Source organism: Aythya fuligula, chromosome 12, assembly GCF_009819795.1.
Source record: "Aythya fuligula isolate bAytFul2 chromosome 12, bAytFul2.pri, whole genome shotgun sequence".
NCBI classification, from domain to species: domain Eukaryota; kingdom Metazoa; phylum Chordata; class Aves; order Anseriformes; family Anatidae; genus Aythya; species Aythya fuligula.
In genome coordinates, this window is record NC_045570.1 from 7953490 (window position 1) to 7981245 (window position 27756).

Below are 27756 nucleotides of genomic sequence, written 5' to 3' on the forward strand. Positions count from 1 at the left end.
CCCTGTTAGGGTGCTTCCCTGGGGGCTTTGGGTCTTCCTCACTGGCACTTTTCTGCCTTTCTCCCATTTACTGGGTTGTTCAGCCCCCAAGCTGCAAGTCCCTGTGGGCTGGCTGCTTTACCCACTGCTGAGCCCTATAGCTCATCCCCTCCCCCTTTTTTGATAGAAGGAGGGCTGTTGATATATTTTCTGCAGTTACCTTTGAAGACAGTCAAAGGTACAAATAGACAGCCCTTACTGTGGATTGTCAAAGTCCCCATTTCCCTGGTAAGTGAACATTTGTTTTAAGGATAAAGATATGGGGGGAGAAGTGGACACAAGAAAATTTTCTCTACTCACCAGCCTGTTCCCTCTGACTGGCAGCAGAAAGAAAAGCCACGTAGCACGTTGTCTCAGCTTCATATAGATAACATATTTATTGAAAATCTGCTTCACCAACAATGGTGAAATCATGACCAAAAATTACAAAACATCATGGTAGTTGGCTTTATAAAAATAAACTGCAGGACTATGTCTCACCGATTTGTACTAGTCCCTCCTGCCCCCTCCCTCCTTTACCAATGTAAGTTGCACTCTTCAGCGTTAGAGCATTCTAGAAAATTGCATCCCATCCAAAAAATGCACTTGCGTTCCCTTAGCAGAGGTTCTTAAAGTGACTCTTCCCCCCGCCCTCCCCAACAATAAATATAGAAAATAGCCTCTAAACAAATAAATTTTAGTTTGGTCAGCTTACAAAAAAAAAGGTCCATTTTCCCCCTCATGGGTTATGTAGTGACTAAGCAGCCTTCTGAACAGTATTCAAGTCTTTGGTGGGTTCGGCTGCTTAAAGCTGCAGTTTTATGTACAAACTGAGCAAAATGATCAACTGTACAAAATGATCAACTGAGGTCCTGTTATTTTCTCTCCAGAAACCAAAGACTATGAGATGATGTCAGATGCGTAGCGCCAGCACGATCACCGCATTCGCTGCTCCTTCACTGGGAGTGACCGACCATCCAGGAAAGCAACTGGTAGAAGGAGGTCATCTTTGGCAAGCGAGAGCTCTCACACAGAAGGCGTCTTTGGTGGATGAACCTGTTGCATAAGCTGCGGTCGCTTCACTCGCGGTTTCCGTCTCTTTGGCCTGCTCTTCGCTTTGTTGATCTGCACCACAAAGAACGCCAGAACCACCATGGCACCAAGGAAAGCAAAGACTGGAATGGTCTGTCCCACGTCCTGGTTGTACCGTCCGGGCATTATACCTAGAAAGGCAGAGCAGAGAGGTTTGGAAGTGACAAATGACCACAGGAGCTGCAACTTCTTAGCAGCGTTAATGCTATCTAGCAAAGTGATCCGATGGCAGTTCTTATTCCGAGACAAAACAGCCATAATCAGATTACATTTCAGACAGGAAGATTAACAACTGCAGACCAATTAGTGAAAATAAGACAGGATGCTAACTAACTTCACAGAAAAGCACCAGCATTTCCACCTTGACCTACTTTGGAACATCAAAGCATAACCCAGATTTCCCCTGCAACAGCCACCTTCTGTTCTGCATTACAAGTGAAGAGATGCAAGCACTTGATCGTAACTTTACCACTAAATGTTTTCTATAAATGCCATCAAACCCTCACGCCATGAGAAAAGGGATTTTGTTTTGCTCCAGAGACTGCACGTGCACGCAGCAAGGACGAGCTGCACAGCCCTTCCTTTTTAAAGGCACCATTTGGTCGCGCAGCTCGGGCTGGGAAAAGAGCATGCGTGAGGCTTTTAGACAGCTTCCAGCTGGGCTCACGGTGCCGAGCTGACAAGAAGAGCACCATTACACTAAAGCTGTTTCAAGTGCTCTACATCATTTGTTTGCCTAACACCTTCCCCAAAGCACTGTTCAGGAAAAACCCTTCTGGACTCTGCTTTTGCATCTGTGCACTCACAGAAGGAATTTTAATTAGGAGGTTTTGTATTACCAGGACACAGCGCCCAAAGACAGAGCTGCTGCTGCCTACCACAGGTCTGAACAGCACCAAAATAAGCCTGGTCTGGCCAAAAAAGCAACCAGCAAAAATTTTATTCCCTGTATGCCATGACTCCTTTTGATTAAACTATTCATATGTAGATATATTTATCTTTGGCCCCATCAGTCTCTTACAACACAACCCTATTCGTATTTGCATGATTTTCACAACTGAAAGGAAACACGTGTCCTCCCTCGGTCTGCTCGGTGTTTGTTTGTTTTAAAGCCTGTATAAAAAGTAAGCAAAACAACATCGTTCCAGCTTTCCAACCCTTACCTCCAGGAATGTCCCATGCTCCGCTTTCGCCAGGGGACAAAGGTCTCACTTGGGGTCGGTTCTGTCGAAAACTGGGCAGGGCCACTTTATCAAGGTCAATTGATAGTAACTTCTGATGTTTCCAAAGGTTGCTAGAAGAAATTCAAAGACAGACGTCTGCCCACGTACTTCAGTAACACAAGGAACTTTGTAGAAACATCCGTAGAAACCTTGCTGAAACCTGCACCTTACTCACTAATTCAGACCCAAACCACAATCCTGTCCATTCTTTATGTTTTGCAGCTTGCAGGCCTCCAAAGTTCACTGCAGATGTCACAGGGACACTTTTAGACCAACAACTGTTTACCAGCAATTCTTTCTTGCACGCAGACTACCAAAAGCTACCATTAGGAGCTTAACAGACAAGCATGCTGACGCATTTGCTTTTGAGTGACTGACAAAAAATACACCACAAGGCAGAGTTGGGCTAGCTATCCAAGAAAGTGCTTCAGAAAAGTATTTCAAAAGCACGTGGTGATGATGTATTTACGCAAGCCCTTTAAGTTGGGATCACTCAATCATAACAGTGTGTTGACCTGTGAAGCTATTTTTAAAATCAGTCGGTTTCGTACAATACAGTGTAACCATCAGGTGAGTCAGAATCACTCACTGAGGAGGCATTCATCATCATTTCCTCTCTACAATCTGGTGTTTCTCTAGGAAAGGAATTCCAGCTGTCCATTGTAAAAGCAGACGGAACAAATGACTCTTCTGCCGAACTTAGAAGCAAGACTCTGTACAGAAATGAGAGACAAACCTGGGAGCAGTTTCATTCAAAGGCTGTGGTTTGGCCCAGGAGAGGTGAGGACACGCAGGAAGGGAACGGGGTTTAGGGTCTCCCAAGTGAGCCTCGAGCACCTTTGAGTATCGATGCAGATGGTTACCTGCGATTCACAGCAGAGACAGACTGGGTTACCAAGAGACTGGGAGGATAAGAGAGTTCCCAACATCTCCCTCTGCCTAACCAGAGCTGCTGTAAAACCAGGAGCTCGTTATGGTACTGACTCACCGCTAACTCTCCCAGTTAGAATTACAGAGCTCGCCCCAAGCTGGCCCTAGTGGCACATAATTCAAGGGTCTGCCTTGGTCTGCCTCAAATTCCACCCTGACAGCCCGTCGGGTGCTGGCTCTGCTCGGTAAGTGAGGCTCTCACCTTCCATCCGCTCCGGGAGAGAGGCGCCCACTCCTGACGGCGGTCGCTGGCGGTTTTCGGAATGGCTGAGACTTGGCGGCGTCACCCCGTAGGAGGTGTACTGCAGGAGGGAATCCAGGAGCCAGAAGCAATCTGTGGATTTCACAGCCCCAGGCCCCAGCACAAAACAGGCATTATGCTACACTTCAAATGGCTTATCTTTCTGTTAAACAGGATATGGAGGCATTCAGAAGCACAAGGAATTTCTCACTCTTGTTATTCTCCTTTTGAAGTCCTAAGCCTGATTTTAGAAAGATGCAACTTTTAACCCCTCCTCCTCCAACACTACACAAACACAACATTAATACGTTCAGTCTGAAAATTTCTTGTCTTGTGTACCAAATCAGGCTCTTTTGGGGGAGAAAGTCATAAAATCACGTCTTAAATATGGGAATTCCAGTCTGGACAGAGCCAGTCAAGCTCCTGCAAAAAAATTACCATTTTTTTTTCCAGTGGAAATACAGGGAGCTCTAGGCTTCTGATATTATTTATATGAGGGAAAGAGAAGCAACTATTTATTTATTTATTTTTAAGATGACATAATAAATACTTTGCAAATAAAATTAAAAACAAGGTAGTTCCCCCCCCCCCAGTGGAAAGTTCTGACTCATTTGCTTTCCCAAGCTTAAGAAAAAAAAAAAAAAAAAAGGAAGGGGAGAGGTTCTGGCTACACCCCAGCTGAAGGAAAAGCAGTACCAACAAAAGCTGTTGGTCCCCAGCCTGTTGTGGACCACACAACATACTTCATCATGGTTTTCCTTTGCACTTCAACAACATACGAAACCTTGTGTTGATTCTCTCCTGAATTACTGCTGCCTTAAGCCGGAGCTACCTCTAATGCACATGCACTCCACCTGGTTAACTCCACAGTCCCCTGAAATTTCAATTTTCAGGAGTGGGACAGTGTCTTTCCAGCCATTTCCACCATACAGCGAAACTACTTTTCTCAGAATTTCTCAACCCAGGGAAAAGTTGGCTGGGAATGGGAATTAATCTTCATAATCCTGGTGTCCCTTAAACCTTCACCTTTGATTGTTAAAGAGGTCAATCAGATTTTAAGGATTTATATTCACAAATGCTAGGAATTTACTTCAGCTAAAGCTACTGATGTCTCTGCAGGAGACACAGCTGCTGATTCGCAACTTAAAAGCTAACTTTAAAGGATTTTTTTAGAGCCTTCCACTTTTTCCTTGCTTCATAGGTCACACTGAATTTACCAGCATTAGGAGGTCACAGAGCATTATTCTATTACTTAATTCAAAGCTGCACAAGAGACACCAATCTGTTAGTGTTACAGCAAGTCACTGGAACCCATCCAAAGACAGACAAGGAGAAACCAGAAAAACTTTAAAGAAGATGTTTGAAAAAGACAGAAATGAGCTAAAGATGGAAAGCTCACTTTGGCAGTAAGTTTCTTTAAACTCAAATAAATTAGGCAAGGGATGGAAGCCCAACATTTTCAAGTATCAGTGACAAAGACCTAAATAAATAAATAAATAAATATCTTAGGTCTCATATATATATAATTTATGGGGCACACTCCAGTTACAACTGCACCTGACAGCATTTTAAGCAGAGTTCCACGGAAATGAAGCTAAATCTCGCATAGGAATGTTTAGAGTTTCCCTAGAAAGCAGCTGTTTCTAGGGAGAGCTGTAAGAAACCCACAAGACACTTGCTAAGAGAATAATTCTTTCTGCGTGTCAAACGTACACACCTTTCTGTCGATGGCTGTCATCCAAGCAATTAGAGTCACCATACAGAACAATTCTGCCACCACCTTCAGAAGGAACTTGGTAAAGTCCCAAAATAGGGACATTTTCAATTACAGCAGTCTCCTGTTTTAAAACTTCAAGACCTAAAAGAAAGCACAAAAATTTCAGAGCCTGCAAAACGTCAAGTTTTCTACAGATCAACACAGTCTACATTGCAAACTTACAAACGCAGCTATGCCAGTCTTTGTGTCACAGATAAATGCAAAATGTTTTTTTAAAAAAAAAAAAAACAGACAGACATGGTGTTAAGATAAAAATCGAACTGCTCCAAGACCCTGATTGTGAAGTTTTCTGCTGACATCAATGTTTTCCTTCTTTCGCACAGAAGCAAATAAAAGGCATCAGATCCTGGATGAACTTCAACATTCCAAAATCAAAAATCCTAATATTTTCAGCACCAAGTTTTAAATCAAGCTGATCTACCTTAAAAATCACATTATGTTGTTTTAGTCCTGCAGAAGTCTACAGAACAAGGTAACTTAAAAATCAGCCATCACAACGCATACTGCTCTTTGCCAACATACTGCTGTCATGCCTACCTTCTCCTACAAGAAAGCCTACTACGGAACAAAAAAGAGAATAGGGAATTTCCATGAAACAGCATCTGTCTCTCTGCAAGCAGCAGCTGCAAGACAAGGACTTTGACTTAGATCAGTCAAAGCCCATCTTGAAGACTGCTGGGCTTGCATCTCTCTGCAACTCTGCAGTACCCACTTCCCTTGTACTTCACCTGCTCAGCTTTCAATTTAGGAACAAACAGAAGTATTGTTTAGTGAGGATACATATGCCAAAAGGAAAAAAAAAAAAAAAAAAGTAACATGAATTTTCCCACCTTTGCCTCTACAGCAACCTTTGGCAAACTGCACTCCCTCCTCACCCCAGCTGCTCTTTGAATTGGCAGGTAGAGCCAGGTTTTGTTACATCCAGCCCTGCCACAGTTCAGAGATAAGCCTTTTCTGAAACACTTGCACCAGTATTACAAACAGCAATTTGGAAGTATCATTTAAAAGCCTGCATCCAAAAGCACTGCACATGACTGAATAAACTGGCAACTTCAAACACATTTGCAAAATATTTACAATTTTAATCAGTGAATGAAAAACATGGAAAAAGCAACCAAAGGAAGGTCTCGTGGCATGAATGGGTATGTGCAGCAAAACCCAGTGGACACGTGGCTGTAAATCTGCCCTTTGCATCTGACAAATCTATCCAATTGCTTTTATCTCCAGTAAACTTGAAGGCTGCCATAAACAGCAAGAAAGAAAACACCCCAATTCATGAAGATACTAAAATGAATTCTGTAGAAAACTGATTTTTAGGTTGAAAAGCTTCCCACCTCTAACACCCACTTCAAAAAACACAGTAAGATGACCAACCTCAAAGTATTTGAGTCAAGTATTTAGTCTCCTTTACTTTAGATGCTGCCTTCAGAGAACAGAAGCAAAACATCAAGCTCTTTTGTTTCATGAATTGAAACGAAAAGGATTCAGAGAAAGCAGGTGCAGCAGGCTACTTGTCAAATGCTGTCTCCCTCCCTCTCTCACACAGAAATACGTAAGCCATCAGCACAGAGCATTTCAGGGGTACTACCTGGTCTCCCAAAGGCTGACATGGATGAGCTCCTTACTGCTCCAGAACATTTCTCTATTAAGTAATCACATGTGCCTATTGCACACTAAGTCACCCAAAACTCCAGTGCACTTTCTCATCTCCTCTGACAGCTTCTGGCTTGTAGCAGAAGCTATGCACGCACTTCTGCTCCCACACTCAAATCCTCTACATCCACAGACACAAACCTGACCCATGATATCATTAAGAGTCCTGGTCAGCTAGGACTGACCAGTATTCTACACAGCATTTCCTAAAGGCTCTTAAAAACAGGTCTTTGTTGCCTGCTGTTCTTACAGCTCTGAATCAGTACCTCATCAACTCAAAGGTATTACGATAAAACTTAAGGGAATCGATGTGCACAGGGAACAGATCACTCCTGTCTGAAAGCTCAGGCTTCCTGTGCACCTAAAATGCTTCCCTTGTGAAAATCTAGTAGGTAGTAGGCGAAACTTTGTCTAACAAAATCTTTACCTACACCCTTAGATCACAGCTACCATAACACTTAAACCAATTTTGGCAATGATTAGAGTAATTCTGCATACATATATATTATGGTATCACTTGCAAGGTGCAAGAAGCATGGACAAGGAACATAATCTCCTCCCCTAAAGCCACACACACATGCAGATGTGTTGACATACAGCAAACAACAAAAGACTTCACATATGCACTTGAATATTGCTGTATTATATAAAAACTGTGTATACAGTCACATTGCAGCTTCCTCTAGATATCCAACTGCACATTTTACACAAAATGAAAAAATACCCAGCCTCTTAATGCATTTTTCACTCCAGTTTTTGCACCTTTGTAACTCTGCTTTGCACTAACAGGTTCTACTTAAAACGCAAAGAAGAAAAAGCATACCTTGATCCTTAAAGGTCTGTGCAATTACGATGCCATCTTCTGGAAACTTTGCAATACTGCATCCTGATGCGTAATTCACTGAAAGACATCACAAAACTGCATTTACAGACTAAAAGTGACGCTTCCCCCTTTCCACCTAATTCAGTGAGCTGGCAAAACAAGCACAGAAGAAAGTATTCCCAGGAACATTTAACATTTATCCGAATTTCTGTATTTTGACCAAAACATATAGATAAGGCGTTTATTTCTAAGTGCACGTTTTCCAGGTTCACCTCTACGTACTGCTTTCAAGCTTTTCCATTTATGAGACTAACACTGCCTTTTTTAAGCTGAAAAGCTTCATCAAAGGCAGTAGCTCGCACTAAGAGTCATTATTTATACAGAGAACCTGTCTCCTTCAGTCAGTGCTGGGGAGCGTACAGAGCCCCCTGTGCCTTCTCTTTTCACATACACATTCCAAACGAACCAGTAGGAAGGCAGAGATTTAGAAACAAAGCATGAAAACATCAAGTGACTCGGTCAGAAAAAAATATAATAAAGACTGGCTAGACCTAGAAAGTCTGAAAGCAATCAGGTCATGGACCTGTGCCCTAACCACAAAGTCTGAACTTGAAACTAGTAAAACACACTCATTTCAGGGAAATCGATTCAAAAGATCACGAGAACAGGGATTTACAAAGCTTCTTAGGATGCTTTGATGTACATCTAAATTGGAGTATCCCAAGGAAAGACTCCCAATCGATTTTCTTCCTTCAAAATCTAAGATTTCCACTTAACTGCAAAACTAAAACTACGACTAACCCAAGGCTTCATCTCGGCAAGCAGTATTTATAGTACAGACAAATACGGATGCCCCAAGAATATCCTTCTCCTGGAATTCAACCATAAACTCAGGACATTTGTTACCTTGTCTGAAAATTTATTGGATGCAGGAAACAATCACGTAAGCATACTTATCACTCTCTTCACTCAATTTCAGAGCAGTTCCCTCAACTCTCACTCAAGCTGATCCTCACAGGAACTATTTTCCAAACAAGCACCTGCTGTTCACAGCCTGTTTTAGGCAAGGGACTCCAGTACTCACTTTCATGGTTTGCCAGGGTGAAGTCGCCTTCGTAGAGCCCGTCACTAAAGGCCATGTTCCAGACAGACAGCAGGTCATTGAGAGCCGGTATGTTCGCACCTCCAGTATCAGGCATCCACCACTGTCTATAAAAATAAGCGTAACACAGTTAATTAGTATAAAAAAGGTACTCCTAGAGTCTGTGTTATGAAAAATCAGGTCTCTCTCCACACACAGACTTTTTCAAGTCACTAAAATAATGAACTCAAAACTCTCAAAGCCTCATTTAACTCCGGGGCACGTGAGCAGCTGTCTCTCTGACATCTATCCTTCCGAGCAGAAGTAACGTAATATTAATGTTGTAAAGCTCTCACTACATTCCATTCCATAGAAAACTTTGTTTTGCTACAAAGAAAGTCTTAGGTTTGTTGTTCGGCTATGATGAGGCAAAGTCACAGTCATGTCATTTGCTTCTAACTTTTTCTAATGAAGCAGTGTTACTTGCTCCCAAGTTGCAGAAAGATCTTTATATCTTAACATAAAACAGGCTGAAACCACAGTAATTAAAAAGGTCTTTACCATTACTACTGGTATTAATTTATTTTCCCTTTATAAAGCATATTGGAATAATTTCAACATTGGCTGCACATCCCAGTGATACAGCCTGCAAGTACTGTATCACTAAAGAATAAAAATTCTTTTTTATTCTGCTGTCCAAAGTGAAAACGTCTCAATTTTTCTTTGCCAGTCTCCAATTTTTTACTTCTTTCTATTGTAAACGTTTTCCTGGGCTTTAAAAACAAGATTACATTACCAAGGGTGGTTTCAGGATCACGGTAAAATAGGAAGCTATTCTCCTTAAGCTCTGCAGCTTAAGGTCAGTTTTGCTCTTGAGGTACTTCCTTCTTAGAGGCAGCTCAACAGGTGCCGCAGGTACTAAGGCACACTGTATCCCCTTTGGGGTTTTTAGGACATTTATGTCCATAAAACACCAGTTCTATGACATTGTATTTCCTACAGAAACTAAAGAAATAGCTACCTTGTGTTTTCATCATAAAACTTGACCTTTCTCATCACAGATGTGTTGTACCAGTCACTGAACACTATAAGCGAGAGGCCATTATCAACATCCCTCCTCAGCTTGGTGATCTCCTCCGGAAAATACTCTTCCTCGCTGTCCACCATCAGTAAAGTCCCTGCATGTAAAAGCAAAACCAGAGTTCACCAGCCTGTTTGTTGTCATGTTATCAGTATTAACACAACCCATGCAAAAATTAACACAAGTGGATATTTTGCACAACTGTCTCCGCATGACTCATGACTGAAAAGCACGAACAGGAAAAGAAATACTTTATTCCCTAAAAATATGGTTGTGCTTTTAGGTTACTCCTAAATATTAACTCATCTTGCTTCTTCACTTTCTGATTGCTCGGTGGGGTGGTGGAATCTCCATCCTCAGAGATGACACAAACCTCACCAGGATGATACCCTGAGCAATCTGATTAAGTCCTGTGATCCTTGCAACCCAGCCAATTCTGTAACAGTCAGTGTTTAGAAAGTTTAGAAAGCCTTCTGATAAAGGTCCTGCAGAAACCAGGTTAAGGATCTGGATGACAGGACAGCGTGCACCCTCAGCAAGTTTGCGCACAATATAAATTAAAGAGAAGTGATAGATGGGCCACAGTGTTAAGCTGCTCCACGGAGGGACCTTGACAGGCTGGAGAAATGGGATGGCAGGAACCCTGCACAACTCAATGTAGGGAAATGCAAAGTCCTGCACCAGGGAAGTCCGTACACCGGTACCTGTATGGGCTGACCCTCGGATGCTGCTGTGCAGAGAAGGACCTGGGAGACCTGCTGGGTAACAAATGGGACCGTGTGCCACTCATGCACCCTTGTGGCAAAGGCCAACAGCATCGTAAGCTGAATTAGGAAGAATACCACCAGCAGGATGAGGGAGGTTCTTCCCTCTGCCCAGCAGTGGTCAGACAGTTCTGGGGTGCTGCTTCCAGTACAACAACCGTGGACATGTGGAGAAAGACAGAGCTGGGATTGTTTAGGCTTGAGAAGAGAAGGCTCCTGGAGAATCTTACTGACGCGTATAAATAAATGTCTGATGGGAGGGAGCAGAGACGATAAAGCCAGGCTATTCTTAGTGGTGGCCAGTGAAAGGCAAGTGGCAATGGGTGCAAACTAAAATACAGAAAACCCCATTTAGACGTAAGACAAAACTGGAATGGGTTGCCCAAAGAAGTCATGAGGTCTCCATCCTTGGAGATGCTCGAAACCTGGCTGGGCACCGTCCTCAGAAACCTGCTTTGAGTAAGAGATGGGACTAGGTATCTCTACTGAACCCTTGCAACCTCAGCCATCCTGCCACTGCGCGCTACCAACAACACATCCATGTTCAGAGGTGCCAGCAAATGCCAGGATCACATGAAGTCCTGCTACCTATTCCAATTCCAAAGCAACTTCATTCAACGTGGGTTGCAAGATTGGAAGAGGTGTCTCTGCTTCAAGTCTACTCCCCTGCAAGCACACCTGTCATGTAGCTATTTATAAACAGATTTAGACTGTTTCTGAGCCACATTATTTGCCCCCCACTGCTTCTACTGCAGAGCTTCACCAGAGTTATTAGAAGACTATTTCAGCCATTTCCTCATTTCATGTACCAAATTTATTCCACTTGCATATTTCTGTTCCATGCCCTCGTTAAGTGCTTTCTCCTTCACCTCTACCTACCTGCATTTTTCAGGCACAGAAAGCACTCATCTCCCACCTTAGTCTATTTTGGCAATCTAAAAGCCAGTCTCTTAGCTTTACCATCTTCCTAAGGAGAAACATGAGCTGTAGCTGTCAAATCTGTGCACGCAGAGCAGACCTGCCCTTGTAATAAATCTAGAGGTCTCAGAGCAAACTATTTTATTATGCTTTTAAGGGCTACCACTTCTGTCTCCAGTTGCATATCTGCTGAGCTCAAAAACAACAGTGCGATATTTACTGAAGAATCAAGAAAAACAGAAGATCACTACAGACCTCATTTCCAGAACTACAGAACTGTCAGGAAAACGCACTCTCTTCTCTTTACAATCCACTGGAGAAACACCCCAGACCAAAGAAGAAGAGGACCTTGTTGGAGCCTGTCAGGGTTAACTAGAAGGGCATAGTGAAGCAGAAAAGACCATGGACAGCTCAGTTTGCCTCCTGACTAGCAAATCTATCAAACCTCTAAATCCAACACAGAAGAAACGAACTACACTGGTCTGAGAGCATGCAGGGCTGTAGAGGATACTTTGCCCTGTTTTATCTATCCACAAAGACCAAAGTTTCAAAAACACCACTGCTGAGAAAACAGAATGGACACTTTCAATTCCAGTCTGCAGTTCACCCGTGCTTCATTCTGACTGTGCAAAAACCCAGCAAATTCAGTTCTACCTCTGTGGGACTGAATGCAGAGGGGCTTTTAACCTACTCAGAGGTGTGTTTTCCTTCTTGTTTTTTCAAGATAAGGATACAGAACTGCACTAATTCTACTAGACTGCACAATTTAGTATTAGCATATAAATAACAGATACATCCACTGCTGTAATATTTTTCTATCTAGCATTCTATCTCAGTTCCCCACAACATTTTCGGTCTTCTAAAACACAGGCCATTTTAGGAAGAAATTAACAGTGCTGAGAACAAGGCAATTAGCACGTGCTTACCATACTGACTTGCATCAAAACATGTAAACGGGGAACCAAGAACTTCAACAAAGTAACCCATGCTTCTTAGGTGCTGGTACATGTCCCTGAAGTTTGTGTGGATGTGGTCTCCATTCCTTAGGACAAGAAAAAAGATTGTTGAAAACATTTTAATTTGGCATAGAGGAATTGGATTTACATCCTGTAATTACAGATTAGTTCCTAGTTTAGCTTCTGAATGGTCCATTTGTTTCAAATGATAACCAGTGGTTTTCCAACTACCATCCCTTCTTTGCAAACTTTTTCCACAAACGAGACTGGTTCTGAGTGCTACGAAGCTGGGTAATACAATCAAAGCCAGAGACTGAGAACATCCCTTACAAAGCACAGTTCTGTATATTTACAGCACGTCACAGAGAAGCACTGCTGCATTAAAACCAGATCCTCTTCACAGGACTTCCTCCTCAATGAAGAACCAGTAAGAGCAGTTTTAACCACTAACTAGAAGAAGTGCACAGGACAACCTGTAAATAATTGCTGAACATCAGCAGAGAAGTTCCTAGACAATTGGTCAGCCATTCCTTGCTTCAATCTTTCCAATTTCTCTCTCTTTTTTTTTTTTTTATTTTAAATAAGTGGGAAAAAAAAAGCAGCTAATAAAGTGTCTCCCTCAGTTCCATGGGAGAAATCTCAGAATCATCATAGATTCAGGGCAGAAAGGAACTATGCCTTGAAAACAAACCAAAAAAAAAAAAAAAACACAGGGGAAAAAAACAACAAACAAAGAGTGTCTTAAATGGGTATTTAAAAAGGTTTCCATTTCATATGAAACAAAAACCAGAGAGAACAACAACAAAAACCTGCAGAAAAAAGCATGCAGAACCTAAGAGATTTCCATGGCACACTGAAAAAGGCCAGGGGCCTCTGGCATTCAGTGAAGTTATTCTCTATCATTAATACACAATCAAGAAATACTGATTTAACAGAAACTGAGATAAATACCAATCCAATGGATCATTCTTCATCCTCAAATTATCCCTGGGGAAGTATCCTGGTGGATAACGGAGATTATGATATTGATCCCAAAGGACTCGCTTGCTACGAGGCGGAGTAGGAATAATCTTCACTTTTATTGGAAGCTTCACCGTTGACGTCTGCTCTGCACCGTTCTTAGACTGAAGGACAGAACAAACCACAGTGAAATTCATTTCCCCCACTTAAACATTCACCAGTTAACTGTGGAGTGTAAAAGACTGAAAAACAGAAGTATCAAGTCTATTTTTAGTAACCAGTACCAGCTTTGGAAACCAAGAGCTGACATTTGTCTTGTATCACCATTGTGTTTTCTGCACTCAACAGCTTATATTTCTGCTCAGAATGTAAAGTACTTGAAATACCTTACTACTGTCATTTGATTTAAACATTCAAAACCTTAAAATTTTCTCGGAAAGTTCTCAGGAACTTAAGGATGGTTCTGTGAGAAAGACACTTCAGTTGTCTCTTTTTCAAAACATGTTACTTAGAATTCATAATAAAAAAAAAATGACATTAAGAAGATCATTATTTGTACTCCTAAATTCCTTGACCCCAATTTAACTTATGCATCAAATTACAGGACCAGACTAATCCCATAAAAATAAGTTATCTGTATACTGTGAAGGAGTTTTAATAATTACCACCACTTCACACACACACAAACAAAACACAGAACTCACTTTATTTTCTGCAGGAGATGATACTGTGATCATAACGTGACCTTGAGCGATGCCTTCCCAAGATGCTGCTTTCTTCGCTACCGAGATAGAAATTGCTAAGTATCCAGACCAAGGCCACAACACAGGGGAATAGGAGAAAGCCACTTCAATATTATCCCCATTTTGTGGGAGGTAGGGCTGCCAGTCTGGCTGTGAAACGAAGACAGGACATTGGTAAGGCGGTACTTGAAGTTACTAATTTTTGTGCACACAGCCCCCCTCCTCTGCCCACAGGAATAACCCATCTTAGCTTTTCTGAAGATAATGCCAAATTACAAAAAGTCCAAAAAGATACATGTTGTGCCAACAAATTAACGTAACCATGACAGCCTTAATGATCCAAAGCGTACACCTTTCAGAGGCAGGACTCTAAGCAGCTCTATGGACAGCATGCTAAGCGCACCCAATTTAATGTTTTGGGGTCCTATGTGAAAATGTATTGGCAAAGACATGAACTTTCCTTTCTGTAACAAAACAGGTTATGGCTCTAAGAGATTCAAGCAGATCACACTAGGTGTGTCTGAACATTATAATTAGCTAACAATATTGGATAAGAGCTTCTATACCCTTTAGTGTAAAGCTCGAATACAAAACAGGCTTTGGGATTCACACTACCATGTTGAAATTAAGTTCATTTATATTGGCTAAATTTTTGAGATACAGGCCTTATGTAACTTGGGACAAGTTACCTATCTGTTCTATATTTAACCTTACTTAAAGTTTAATCAAAAAAAAAAAAAAAGTTTAATCCTCTCTTTTCAACAAAGATGTTCAGCATTACTGGTATAAAATAACAGATCTTGCAACAGGCCTCGATAACCCAACACATTCAGGTTGTTTTGACCACATCAGAGGCACAATTAATAACATCAGGATCCTTTACTGAGATTTCTTATGCTCCAGACCAAAGAGATGAGGAAAGAATACCCAGAAGATCTTAAATGCTATCAGAACACAAAGAGATCTCTAAGTGGAATCAATCCAAACTGGTTTTACGAAGACAAAGTACTACACGCCCCTGAAACCAGCACACTGTTGGAAAATCTGCAGATAGTTCATGGTGACAAGTCTTACTAATCTGGGTGCGTCCTTTAAAACCAAACACTCTGTATCTCTTGCTCTCATCAGTAACAAAGTTTATTTGTTCTATGAAATGTATAGGTAAAATAATCCTTTCTGGGAAACTTGTAGTAATGTTAATAGTCAGGACTTGGAACAACGCTGACTCTTACCTTGTCCACAATTCTCCCAGTGACTCCCATGCCATTAAGGATAGTAACATTAACAATGGTTGGCATCCCTCCGTAATATATGGGCTGAGAACAATAGGGCCACATGTAGGGACATTCTGTCAAGTCAACATAGCTTGGACTCAAACTAAAAGCAAAGAGACAAGAGGCAAAATTAAAAAAAAAAAAAAAAAAAAAAACAGTAGGGGTACAGGCTGCTATACAAAACTGATGTATGAAAAAATTATAGCTAAAACATGCCAGTCATAGTTACTGTTTCAAGCACTCATCTTACTTCCCAAATATGTCCAAATCTTCCTTTCCCCTCTATTATTTATTTATTTATTTTAAAGTTTCATGGTGTTTTTTTCTCCACAAAGCAAAAGAAACTTTTCAGCACAGTGAGAACGTTCTCATTCTGGAAAACTAAAATTGGACTACTGTCCCATTTTGTTCTAGGTGGCATTATTCATAACATCTGAGAACTTAAATTGAGCCTAGAAGAGAAAGTAAATTCATCTTTCAAAGACACTACAAGCCCCTACACTGCTCTAACCTGAGTAGAATACAATGACTTTTTATCCCCTCTCCTGTCAAAATCCATGCTTCAGGATTACGTAAGATCTATGCAAGTTCTTTGTTGCATAAGCATGGGTTGCTTAACTGAATTTCTGGCATATCACCTGCTCTCTTAACAGAAATATAGCAGATTATAGTACATTGTTGATTAATTGAGGATTAAAATTAACCTGGCCTGTGGTTTATAGCTGTTGAGGATCTGATAAGCTCTCAGGAGATCCAACTTGCCATGTCCTTGTTCAAACATGTTGACTCCGGGAAGTCTCCGTGCCGATGCAATAAGTGCTTGCTTCATACTTGCTGGATTCACCATTTCACGCTTCTGAACTGTGCTGAAATAGGAAACAATAGATCACATTAGGTGGCCTTTATTATTCTAATTTCTTGCTTGTCTTGCCTACTGTTCCGCCTGAAGTTGTCATTTCATTTAAAGCAAATGCAAACAAAAATTAGGTTGTTGTGAATATCTACAGTTCCAACTTGTCCATTATTAATTGATTTCTCACTGGCATTGCTGAAGATGAAAATAGAAGTGACAATTTTCTGACAAATTTCTCTTGAAAACCAGTATTATTACATCAATTACATCCTGACAATGTGCTCTATAACCAACTGTCATTATAACCAGGGTAGTATTTTTACATGCTAAATAGAATATTCTGAAAATCCAACCCTCTGTAACTGGCAACTTGCTGGGATGTTCCTCTGCGTATCTCTTTCAGGGGTGGGAGGTGGGCAGAAATAGCTTTGTTATCCAAAGAAAAATGCATCATTTTACAGAGGAAATACAACGATTACTTCAAATTTTGGACATAAGAGTTCTGTATTTGAAAAACTCTTCTCTCATCTTTAGGTAGTCACAGTGACAAGTACAAAGTAGAGACTTGCAACTCCTATCTTCCTCTTAAATTCTTCCACGTGCAACAGATAACTTACGCAACCGGATAATAATCATAAAAGCCCACACAATAAAATTTACGAGTATTTAGATAGCTACCTGCTGTAGGTGCCTCTTCTGAGTAGCTGTTCTTCTACACAAGCAACAAAAGCAATTCAAAATGATCAAACACTTAATGAATTCACTCTGTAAAACTGCTGTCCCTAACTATATTTTCAAATACATAGTTATTCAAAACAGTCCCAGAAAGGTTAGAGCCAATCAGCAATCAGACAAAGTAATGCCTCAGGTAGGAGAAAACCAATTCTGTGCTTTGAGATTGTTTTTGTAAATGTAAACACCATTTAGTTTCATTTGGAGGGTTCCTTCAAGGTTGTTTGTGGTTTGTTTTTGTTTGTTTGGTGGTTTTTTGTTTTGGTTTGTTTGTTTGTTTTTTAAATGACCCTCCTGTATTGGAATCTTGTAAGGGACTCTTATTTAAGCCTTACCTTACTAACAAGGTCACAGCTCCTGCTACGACAGGAGACGCTACGCTTGTCCCAGAGAGAGAGCGGCATCCACCTTTCATACCAGAACCTCTCACACCAGAGCCGTAGGTAACAATATCAGGCTTCACTCTACCATAACCTCCAGGCAGCTCCTGTGAAAAGAGAACAGATGGATTGGTGCCCTAATACATTAGAAACACTGCTTGCTTCATTTGGGCATTTAAAATGACTAATACAGGTAATTCAGCAGTAAAATAATTTAGTAAATCAGCTACAGTTCCACATAAGGGAATGTCATCTAACACTTAAAGAAGAGCTTAAACTGTGTACGGCAAATCCTCAACCCAGGAAAGGGACATCAACATTACTGCCAGATCCTCCAGTATCTGAGCTGAGCATGAAACTACCAACTAAACAATAACCACGTTGCTACCTGGCTAATGAGAAGCAGTATAAACAGAAACTAGTACATAATAGTGTCCTTAATCAAGATCACAAAGCAACCTCATCTGAAATCATGTGTGTGGTACCAGTCACCCCAGTTCAACGGTCAACAGCAAATGGAAAGGATATGAAGTAAGCACAATGTTACACGTAGCACCAGGGAAGCCTAGGATTTAAGGAAAAGAGCTGGCTTCATTTCTGCAGTGATTTGTCCTCACAAGAAACTCCAAACTATGATTCAGAAGGCACTGGGCATTTTAGAAATACATCAGAAATGTCAAGAGGGGCCAACATTAATGATGAGTACTCCCAGACAGAGTATTAAGCTTCTTGCTTCAGGTCTTACATCATTCTCTTACAAGTCCTAGCTTCCATGAAATCTTCTATCACTGTTCACTCCACACACACCAGCTGCATGAGATTACCCCTCTAAAAAAGGCTCCCTTTTGAAAGCACTTATTTTGGTTGCACATGTGGCTGGCCACAATTAAAGTATCTTACCCAAGTGGTCATTCCCCGAGATGAAAAGCGAGCTATATTGTCTTCAAAGTCAATGCCGCCTACTCCAATCACATCCATCTGGTCAGCCGGGTTGTTCAGAGTCCTAGAACAAGATGGGAGTTAGCAAGACAATAAAAAGAAAAAAAAAAACACATTACCATAGCCATAATTTTATACAGATAGAGGGCACGTTGCCATCAGATTTTTGTCAGGCCTTCTTTCTATCTAAACTGCACAGAAACAAGCTTTGGTCCTGCCTAAGACAGTTATGCTCTATCACTAAAAGCAACTTCGCAAGCACTTAGTAACTCACATGTAACTTACACCAAACCATGTATCTTCAAGACAAAAAAATAAATCTGTTCTTAGGCATCTATTTTACAAATACACTGCAAATAATTCTTGCTTGATCCTTCTGCGTTCTTCAAGTCTGAGATCTGTTCTCAAAGATGTCTGCTTCTACTACTGCGGCAGTATCAGTTGGAAGCCCTGCTGTTCTTTTACTAACTTTTCACTGTCTGAATGAAAAATATTCACCTAAGTAATTCTCAAATGTATTACTAAGGCAAATGATAGAGAGAGAAATGGGAGTCTAACTTTGGTCACTTTCTATAAACAGATTACAGCAAAAAGGAGGAGAGAAAACCCTCCAGTACAAGTACAACTACTTCCAAAACCATGTAAGAACTTATATGCCTTTTTTTCCTTTTGCCATGGGCAGGGCTGTCACCCACTAACTCAAGTTGCCAAGAGTCTAGTCCAACCTGGCTTTGAACATCTCCAGGGATGGGGCATCCACAACCCTTCTGGGCAGCCTGTTGCAGTGCCTCACCACTCTCTGAGATAAGAATTTCCTCCTAACATCTAATTTCTCTCCCCTCTTTTAGTTTAAAGCCATTCCCCCTTGTCCTACCACCACCTGCCCACGTAAAAAGTTGTTCTCCATCTTTTCTGTAAGCCTCCTTGAAGTACTGAAAGGCTGCAGTGAGGTCTCTCCAGAGCCTCCTCTTCTCCAAGAGAAACAACCTCATCTCTCACAGCCTTTCTTCACAGCACGGGTGCTCCAGCCCTCTGATCATTTTCATTGCCCTCCTCTGGACCAGCTCTAACAAATCCTCGTCCATCAGAACCCAAGAGATCACCAAAACTTACCCATACAGAGGGCCGTCATTGCCAATTGCAGAGACCATGATCACGTTGTTGGCAGTCAGCTCCCATACCTACACACAAACAGCATTTACAACAAGGCTCTGCCACCAAAAACCATTTTGAACAAACAAGAAGACTATTTCCTCATACTAACCTTGTCAACAAATGGATGATCCATGAAGTCTGGTCCACCAATACTTAGATTCAGTACATCTATCTTCTTTAAAATTGCATAATTAAAGGCATCCAGAAACCAAGATGTATATGAGACCTGTGTAAGACAGAAGAAAACAAAAGCTATCAATGGAAAAATCTAGTGATTCCATGACAACACAGACTTCAGAAAGATGATGTGAAACAACACAAATAGAAAGCATGAAACTAACGGCAGTTTCCTAGTATTTCTAGTGCTCAATATATGTTTTTATTTTCAACATTATAAAAAACTTTAACACGTTATTTCTGAAAAATATACCAGATTTGGAAATTAAGACATCTTGTAGTAAGCTTCTTTTAACTAGAAAGATGTATCCTTCTCACTTAAAGACAATATATCAACATTTTCAAGTACTTGCAGTATTCTCAAAGAAAAGGATTAAAACAGCATTCATCTTAAAAGGCAGAAATTAAAACACCTGTAAAGTTGCTACCTGGTTATTGGTGAACACTCTGAAGATGTGCAGTTCTGCATTTGGAGCAAATCCCTGGCATTCTCTCATGCTGGCTATCACACCTGCTACAAAAGTCCCATGGCCTAAACCTATCACAGACAGAAGTGAACAAAATAAGATGTTAGAAGACAAAACATTTCATTGTTAAGGATTTTCATTGTTAAACAACACCTATACTATAAATCACATTGATCCAACACACTTCACAACAAACTGCTAACACTGGGTTCAATTCTCATCTTCTTAAATTGCATTTTGCTATCGAATTCAGAGGGGCCAGAATTTCCAGCTGATGAAACCTGGAGCAATGCACACTCCACAGTCTGTTCCTAGACCTAATTGCCATCAACGACACCAAGAGCCACACAAGGGAATCACAACAAATTATTTTGGGAAATGCAAGTCACCAGGCTAGCATATGCATATGTAAACTTCTAAAAAGAGGTTTATTCTGCCTCTGCAATAATTATATTTCGGTTAAGGGTGAAAAATATGACAAGAAAACATTTTTTTCCTCTCCTCACAAAATAAGGTGTTTTTTCTTTAGGGGACTGCCTGCTCTATATTTACACACTCAAAATCTGCCTGTGCAGCAACCATCTGGCCATAGCACTAAGAGGAAGTGTGACCAAAAGCAGGTGCCACAATGCAAAGAAATACTGTGCTTAATAAAACCATGGAGGTGCACAGAACACTGAGCAAGATACATATACGCATTGAATTCTGATTGCATTAAATTGCCAGCTGACTCACTGACCCAGACCGTATGAAATGAGTAACTGTGAAAGCACACGGTCAGAGCAAGTTAGGGCCAACACATGAAAAAGGAACACAAATACACTGCAGAAAATAAAATGTTCTTTGGAATGTCAACGGCTATGAGCCAGCATTGACAAATGCTATGAAAACTATATAGACTAGAAAAAAAAATACAGAAAGCTTGCGAATCTTGAATTAGTTTCAGACTGCACAGTAAAGAAGGAACATACTCCCCCTCCTAAGTACGGAAATACATATGCACTGTGAAACAGCAGAACACAATGTTTTCTTCCCCTGACATTTTCCAAAAGCTATGATGAAACACCACATATGATTAAAGGAGGCACACGCAACACCCTCTTGGAATCTTAATGCTATTTGTTGAATTTGGCAAGAGTACAAAGCACTCAGGATACTGAAAAATTAAGCATAAAATCTCAAGACATATAGTTTCAACAGATGTTAACAGATGTGTTGCCACCACAGCAGCAAGAGCAGCTTTGCAACACGAAATAGCACTCATCACCTTCAGGAAGGGTCTTCCAGCTATGCACAGTAACTCACCGTCATCCAAGGTTCTCTCATTTGTCCAGTTTGTTCTCTCCTTTACATTTTTGAAATGGGGATGTTTCTCACTCAGCCCAGTGTCAAATACAGCTACTCTTACGCCAGCACCTAATAAAAGAAAAGGATTGTTTTTCATTCAGCTTCATAACAAATGTGTTCTGCCAAGTGAATGAATACTTCCATGTTTAATCTGCACGTTCACTAAGTTGTGGATTTAAAACAAAACTCTTACTCCATTGCAGAAATTGAGCCACAGATCAGAAACCACGACTACTTCCTCGTAAGAACAGTACACACACACACACACGAGCGCTCTGTAAGCATACAGGGCACCTCAAGACAAAGCATTGCTCAACCTTTCCGGAACTGGCATCCAACGAGATTAATGCTTATCAGCCAATTGACATTTCCTTGCGCTTCACTTGCTTCTCAAAGGAAGTTATTCTAAATCAACAAACAACGGCATACCCGTGTAACCCATTTGCCAGAGGACATCCGCCTGCAGAGTCTGAGCAACTTGGCGTGGGATAGCTCTCAACAAACGCCTGCTCGAATGGCGACCTGTGGCATGCCAGAAGCCAGAACCTAAAGAAAGACTTGCTCTTCTCAAGGGACGAGATGACTGCCATTTTTGAGTCCATCTGGTTTCATTGCAGTGCAACATAGGATCAGCTATGTAGGATTCAGACAAGAAAAAAAGAAGTATGAGGAAAAACAAAAGATTTGCTGTTTATGCAAATATCCACATCACATTGTTACAGATTTATTTTTGTCTAGATACGTTAATGGTGTCAAAGTGAAAGCTTCCACTTTATCCACTAGGAATATACTGATCCATAATGTCTATTAACTGACTGCTGCAAAAGAAACTTTTCTACGTTGGAGATGGATTCACTGCCGTGCTTTAGGAAAGTTATGGCAAGACCCCAGTAATTCGTAGGCAAACAAACAGATTGCTCTAAGTTAAAGAAAAACTGTAAGACACTTCTCATTTATGCAACAGTCCTAAATTTTTCCAAAGCAGATCTCATGCAACCACACATAGCATTACTTACAGTCTGAATATTTGAGTGATCGGAAGACCTTCCGCTGAGGTGTTACTCGCTTGATGTTTGGATGATCTTCTAGTGTCAGTACTCCATCCTTCTGTTTCTCGTTGATCTGGATCACTTCAAAATCACTGGGATAGTCACTGGCTGGGTTGTTGCGGGGTACAATCCTCCAGTTCTCGATATCACTGCTTTTTAGTGCACTTGAAATAAACTTACTTCTAGCTTTAGCTGTGAAGTATCCATTAAAAGCCACAATATACTCTGGAACAAGAACACAGATCATTAGAACTGATGTTTAAAGTAGCTTACTTATGCATGCACTTCGTAAAGATCTCAACATTTCTTTATGCAGAATTAATAATCACAACTTGAGGCACTTTTTTTTTTTTTTTTGCTTTTACAGGTCTGCAATTTATTTGTGTACTACGTAAAATTTTTGCATGATGAGATCTGTAAAATATTATAAAGACCTTTGAAAGGAAGGCAGAATTGTAAATAGCATGGAAAGGTGAAACAAGTGAGGTGAGTAGGGAGAAGGAACAAGTTTACTGTCACATCCAGCAGTACAAGATGACGTTTATATCGGCATATCTACTCATATATACGTCAGTTTGATATGCCAATTCAATATGCTTCTTCACATGCATGAATTAAAATCATCCAGCCTCCACACAGTATTGAGTTTTAGAGGAAATTACTGGCACCACCTATGACACACAAAAAACAAAGCTGTCCCCAAGAGCCCAGTCCTTGACCTGGATTAGGGACTCGTGGGTGCACTGCAGCCCCAGCATACACAGCCACATTTACCTCAGTTAGCCTCTGGCTAACAAATGCACAAGATGTCATTGCTGGTCTCTTGTGCATGTGTAGGTACATAGCTTCACTGGGGGCACATTATGGGCACCCAAGGGAATAACCAGACACAGGGTCGAGGGATGAATTAAGGACAACTCAGCTACTGACTTCTGATACTGAATCAGGTGAGTCAGCACATTACGTGACCCCACAGTTTCAGATACAGCAGAGATGTTGTCCTAAATGGCAGCTGTGCACCCTGCAAGCACTGCAAACGATATGAGCTTATTGCTCATCCTTCCTCCACAACCTGTTGCCATTCATAGACCACACATTCATTAAATTCATCCTGCAGTTCTGCAGGCACAGAGCTGCCCATGCCAACAGACTGCATTCTACATCCTGTTACTGTTTGTTCTCCCTGCCTCTTCACTGGCTTGCTTTGTCCAGCCTCACAGACCTTCCCCAATTCAGCACCCACCTTTGCTCTGCTGCTCCCCTTTGCCATTTCAGGAGCAGTATCAGCCTTAGTTTGCCTTTCATCAGCTCCCTCTGCACTTATCTTTCTTATTTCTTCACAAACATACTATTACTTTCAAACTTTTTTTTGACAAACCCACACATTTCTCGTCTTTCTCATTCCTTTGTGGCCCTCTTACGGTCATGAGAGCCTTAACCATACCACCAAGCAGGTCAGCGAACAACTACTAAGCACACCAAAGTGACTAGACCAGACCTGCCCATCAGAGCCTTCACACTCTGTTTTCACTTTTAACCTACTCTTTACTTCCCCCCTCTTCCTCTTCACGTTCAAATTTTGTGCCAGGTTAAACCAAGAACCTTTGAAAAAAATTTCTCAATTTAAATGCAGATAAGTTAGCAGATCTACTCATATAGTCTCTGAATATTACAACTGCACAAACACCACAGTCCAGTAACATGCCCTTGAACTTCACACAGATTTTTTTTTAATGCTTAGCTCTATTACCATGTTCCACGACTGTTGAAGTGAATTCCACTTTTAGAGTAAGACGAGAACATCCAGGACATATGTGAGCCTCATGGGAGGAATTCCCTAGCCTGGTACTGAAGTGTTGTTTGCCACAGAGTAAAATAACAACCAGAACAAACCAGATGTTTGCAAACTTCATGGTCATAGAAGAAAATGGTCTCATTCCAAGAATTCCATATAATCAAATCACACTTTTCTTCTTTATAAACTAGTTCATTTTTGTTTCAGTAAACACTGCTTTCACTGTGCTGCTCAACTGGATATTCTTAAAGCTGTGTCCAAAGTATCGATTTCATGGTCTTTTGAGGTAAAGCCTAATAAACAGGCTCATTTCTTTCTACGCTTCTTCTCCATTTTGTCCTGAAAGATGTGGTCACTTGGGATATGGTAGCTGAGTCCTGTACTCCATTGCTGATGGCAAAGTTAACTCCCTAGAAGAACTGGCAAAGTTGTTTACAAGCCAACCTGCAAGGCAAGATAGAAAATAGTTAGCTTCAAGTTATAGCATGGAAATCACAGAAGATCATTTGTCAGCTAGCATTAGAAATAGCAAGGAAAAAGTTGCGCGTGTGTTTCAGTTAGCAATTTTTCAAGAATGCTCGAGTCTCTTCCTGGCTCACACCAGAGCATCTGTGAAATACACAGGTATTCACCTGGCAACAGAACAGACAGCAGTGACAACCAAACTCTACCACCCTTTGCGTAGGTGGAATAAGAAGAACGAAATGACACGTAAGGCTTATTAAAACGAAAAAAATAAAAAGCAATATAAAGTACTAGCATGATAAAAAGCATCCATAGACACTCAAAAAAAGCGTGGCTTTTTTTTTGCCTTTGCATCAGGAACGTTGTTGATGGAAGTACTGCTACGGTACATAATTTGACACAAGGAGAATCAGGTTTAAATACTATTTCAGGAGCTGGTGAGGACAGGAAATATTGTTATAGGAAGCAAATCTGCAGTCCCTATACTTGAAAAGAGATTACCAGCATGAAAGAAGCCTTTCAAGTTTTCTTGAGGTGCATTACCACAACCTGAGAACATCAGGGCAGAGCTTAGAAACGCAGTAATGTGAAGTTAAACATTTAAAGTGTTTCCCACATGGAAGGGAAGCTTCCTTCCTTTGCACTCCAAAGCAGAATAAATAATCAAGAAAAAGAAAAAAAAAATCCTAATGTTTAACCACCAAATGATAATTAAAAAGCCATTAAAATATGAAAGAAGAGAAACATTTTTGTCTGGTCTGCCAGACCACATGGAAAAGCCACAGAGAACAACACAGCCCCACAGCGACCGGGACTGAAAAGCAGGAGCCTTATTAAGGACCTAAGGACCTCAATTCGTTCAGGAGAATGTGGGACCAATCCCAGAGCAAATCCTTGCACAAAATGCATCAAGTCTTCGTGTGACAGCTGCCACTTCCCTCTTTCTTAAAACCCTGAAGTGTTTCTTTGTCACAGCAGCAGCATTTCCCTCTCTTTCCACCTGAGGGATAACACCAAGCTGCGCTTACAAACTTTTCTCTTCATCCCGAAGCTGAAGGCGGTCATGGGACTCTACCAGCTGATCTCTGCACACCTTATCGCCTCACGGCCTAACAACCCAGGCGGCAATAAAAACAAAAACTAACCGCGCAGGTGAATAAAATAAAATAAACACAACTATGGCATCTGAGGGAAAGCCGAGCGAAGGAGCAGCGTGCTGACAACGCGGAGCGTGTGACTCCCTCATAACACACAGGGAGATGGGGACATGTCCGTGCCCGCAAAAGCAGCCCCCGGAGCCGCCCTCCCCCCAAAAATTTTGGGACCCCCAGCGGAGCCCGGAGGTGCCGGCCGGGCCCGGGGGCGCTCTGCCCGCGGTTCTCTCCGCTATTCACCGCCCGTTACCGCCTGCCCGAGGCCTCGCAGGGAGCCCCCGGCCCCTGCTGTGGGGCAGCGGCCGGCCTGAGGTGCGGAAGACCCCGGGAGAGCCCCGGGCAGCAGCCCCCGGAGCGCGGCTGCGGGCTCCGCAGCGAAGCGGGGCTGCAAACACCGAGGGGTGCAGACACCGGGAGCGCAAGCAGCAGCTACCCCCGGCCCGTTTACCGCTCGCTCTGAGGGCGCGGCGCTCCCCACAAGCACGGAGGGGGCACAGAGGATGCAGTAGCCCCTCAGGGCGCGGCCGCCGCCCGCCCGCCGCCCTCACCGTGCCTCCGCCGCCGCCCCGGGCCCCGCCGCCGCCATTTTGTGCCCTGTTTACCCCCCAGCTCTCGCGAGAGCCCGGCGCATGCGCGGCGCGGGGCCGCTGAGGCGATCCCGCTCCGCCCTCAGGGCTGGAGTGATTTCGGTCGGTTTTGGTTAAAAATCGCCGAAGGGGAAAGAAGGGTCCCACCGCCCGCCTGCTCCTGGAGTACCAAGAGCACAGTTTAAGAGGGAAACGTGTTTGACTAGCTGAAGAATTTTTTGTTCTTCTGCCCCGTTTTTCAGTGGGTCAGAGCTTCAGATGGTTAAATTACAAACAGCTGCTGGGCGATTATTTAACAGTGCGCGCATTTAATACCCCTGTAGCTGACTAACTGCTCTTAGCTGTATAACATGATTGCTTTTGGGAAGAGCAATTCTAAATACACAGGCTGTGTTCTCCTGCATATTCAAAAATGAAAGGAGTTGCTGCTCTGCATTACTCTGGAGAACAGTTCTTTGAAAAGCAGATTATTCAGATATAACTGAATGGACTTTAACTCCTGTAAGGAAATGTGAAGAAACAATACTGTTAATAGGGAGTGACAAAGCCAAACACAAAGTACAGCAATAGAAGTGTTATCCAGTTTCATAGCAGTATTTAAGCCTTTGCTAAAAATAAATGCATTTTTCACCCAGCCTCTTTTAAATCCCCTTTCTGAACGCATGTAAGTCATTCTTACGCACACCTAATGCATAATTTTGAAACAAACAGCTGTCAGGGCCAGCTGAGTGTGGTCTGCTAACCAGAGATCACACAGACCAAACACACTAATGAGTTCCTGCCCTCCTTGCCTGCTCCTCTCCCTCCTTCCCCCCAGAAAGGAGTACTCTGGGTTGCAGGAGCACAACAGGAACAAATGTCAAGGGAGAGAGCTCCCCTTGACACAAAAAAATTGCAGTTGTACAGTAAACCAACTATCATTTTTCTTCCTTTGCAACCCAGCAGCTATACTAGGCATTTTCACCGTCATGAAAGGGGGGGGGCTGGTTTCACTGTATTAAGAATTAAGATTTTTAGGAGTTTTAGTCAAGTCTTTCATATGGCACAACTTCAAATTAGTTATTTAGAAACTGAGTCACCTCAGCTGAGAATATCTCACTGGATAGGAAAAAGTATTAGATT

General features: G+C 41.8%; 1 protein-coding gene across 2 annotated transcripts; it reads right to left on the reverse strand.

Annotated features, from left to right (window-relative positions):
• Positions 1-880: 880 nt before the first annotated feature.
• On the reverse strand, positions 881-26628 carry MBTPS1 (membrane bound transcription factor peptidase, site 1). 2 transcript variants are annotated; one of them, XM_032195564.1, is made up of 23 exons: positions 26596-26628; positions 24384-24872; positions 22601-22858; positions 22014-22217; positions 21543-21653; positions 20199-20308; positions 19703-19819; positions 19552-19619; positions 18400-18502; positions 17455-17606; positions 16239-16400; positions 15493-15637; positions 14222-14410; positions 13509-13681; positions 12528-12643; positions 9860-10016; positions 8842-8966; positions 7758-7835; positions 5222-5362; positions 3466-3597; positions 3070-3196; positions 2274-2404; positions 881-1241 (listed from the first exon to the last, which is right to left on the reverse strand). In XM_032195564.1, exons 2-23 carry the CDS (start codon positions 24568-24570, stop codon positions 1045-1047), a joined length of 3183 nt encoding a protein of 1060 aa, XP_032051455.1. In that variant the 5' UTR covers positions 24571-24872; positions 26596-26628; the 3' UTR covers positions 881-1044. The 2 variants fall into 2 exon arrangements, with proteins under 2 accessions (XP_032051455.1, XP_032051456.1); XM_032195565.1 differs by lacking the exon at positions 26596-26628 and adding an exon at positions 26496-26518.
• Positions 26629-27756: the final 1128 nt, after the last annotated feature.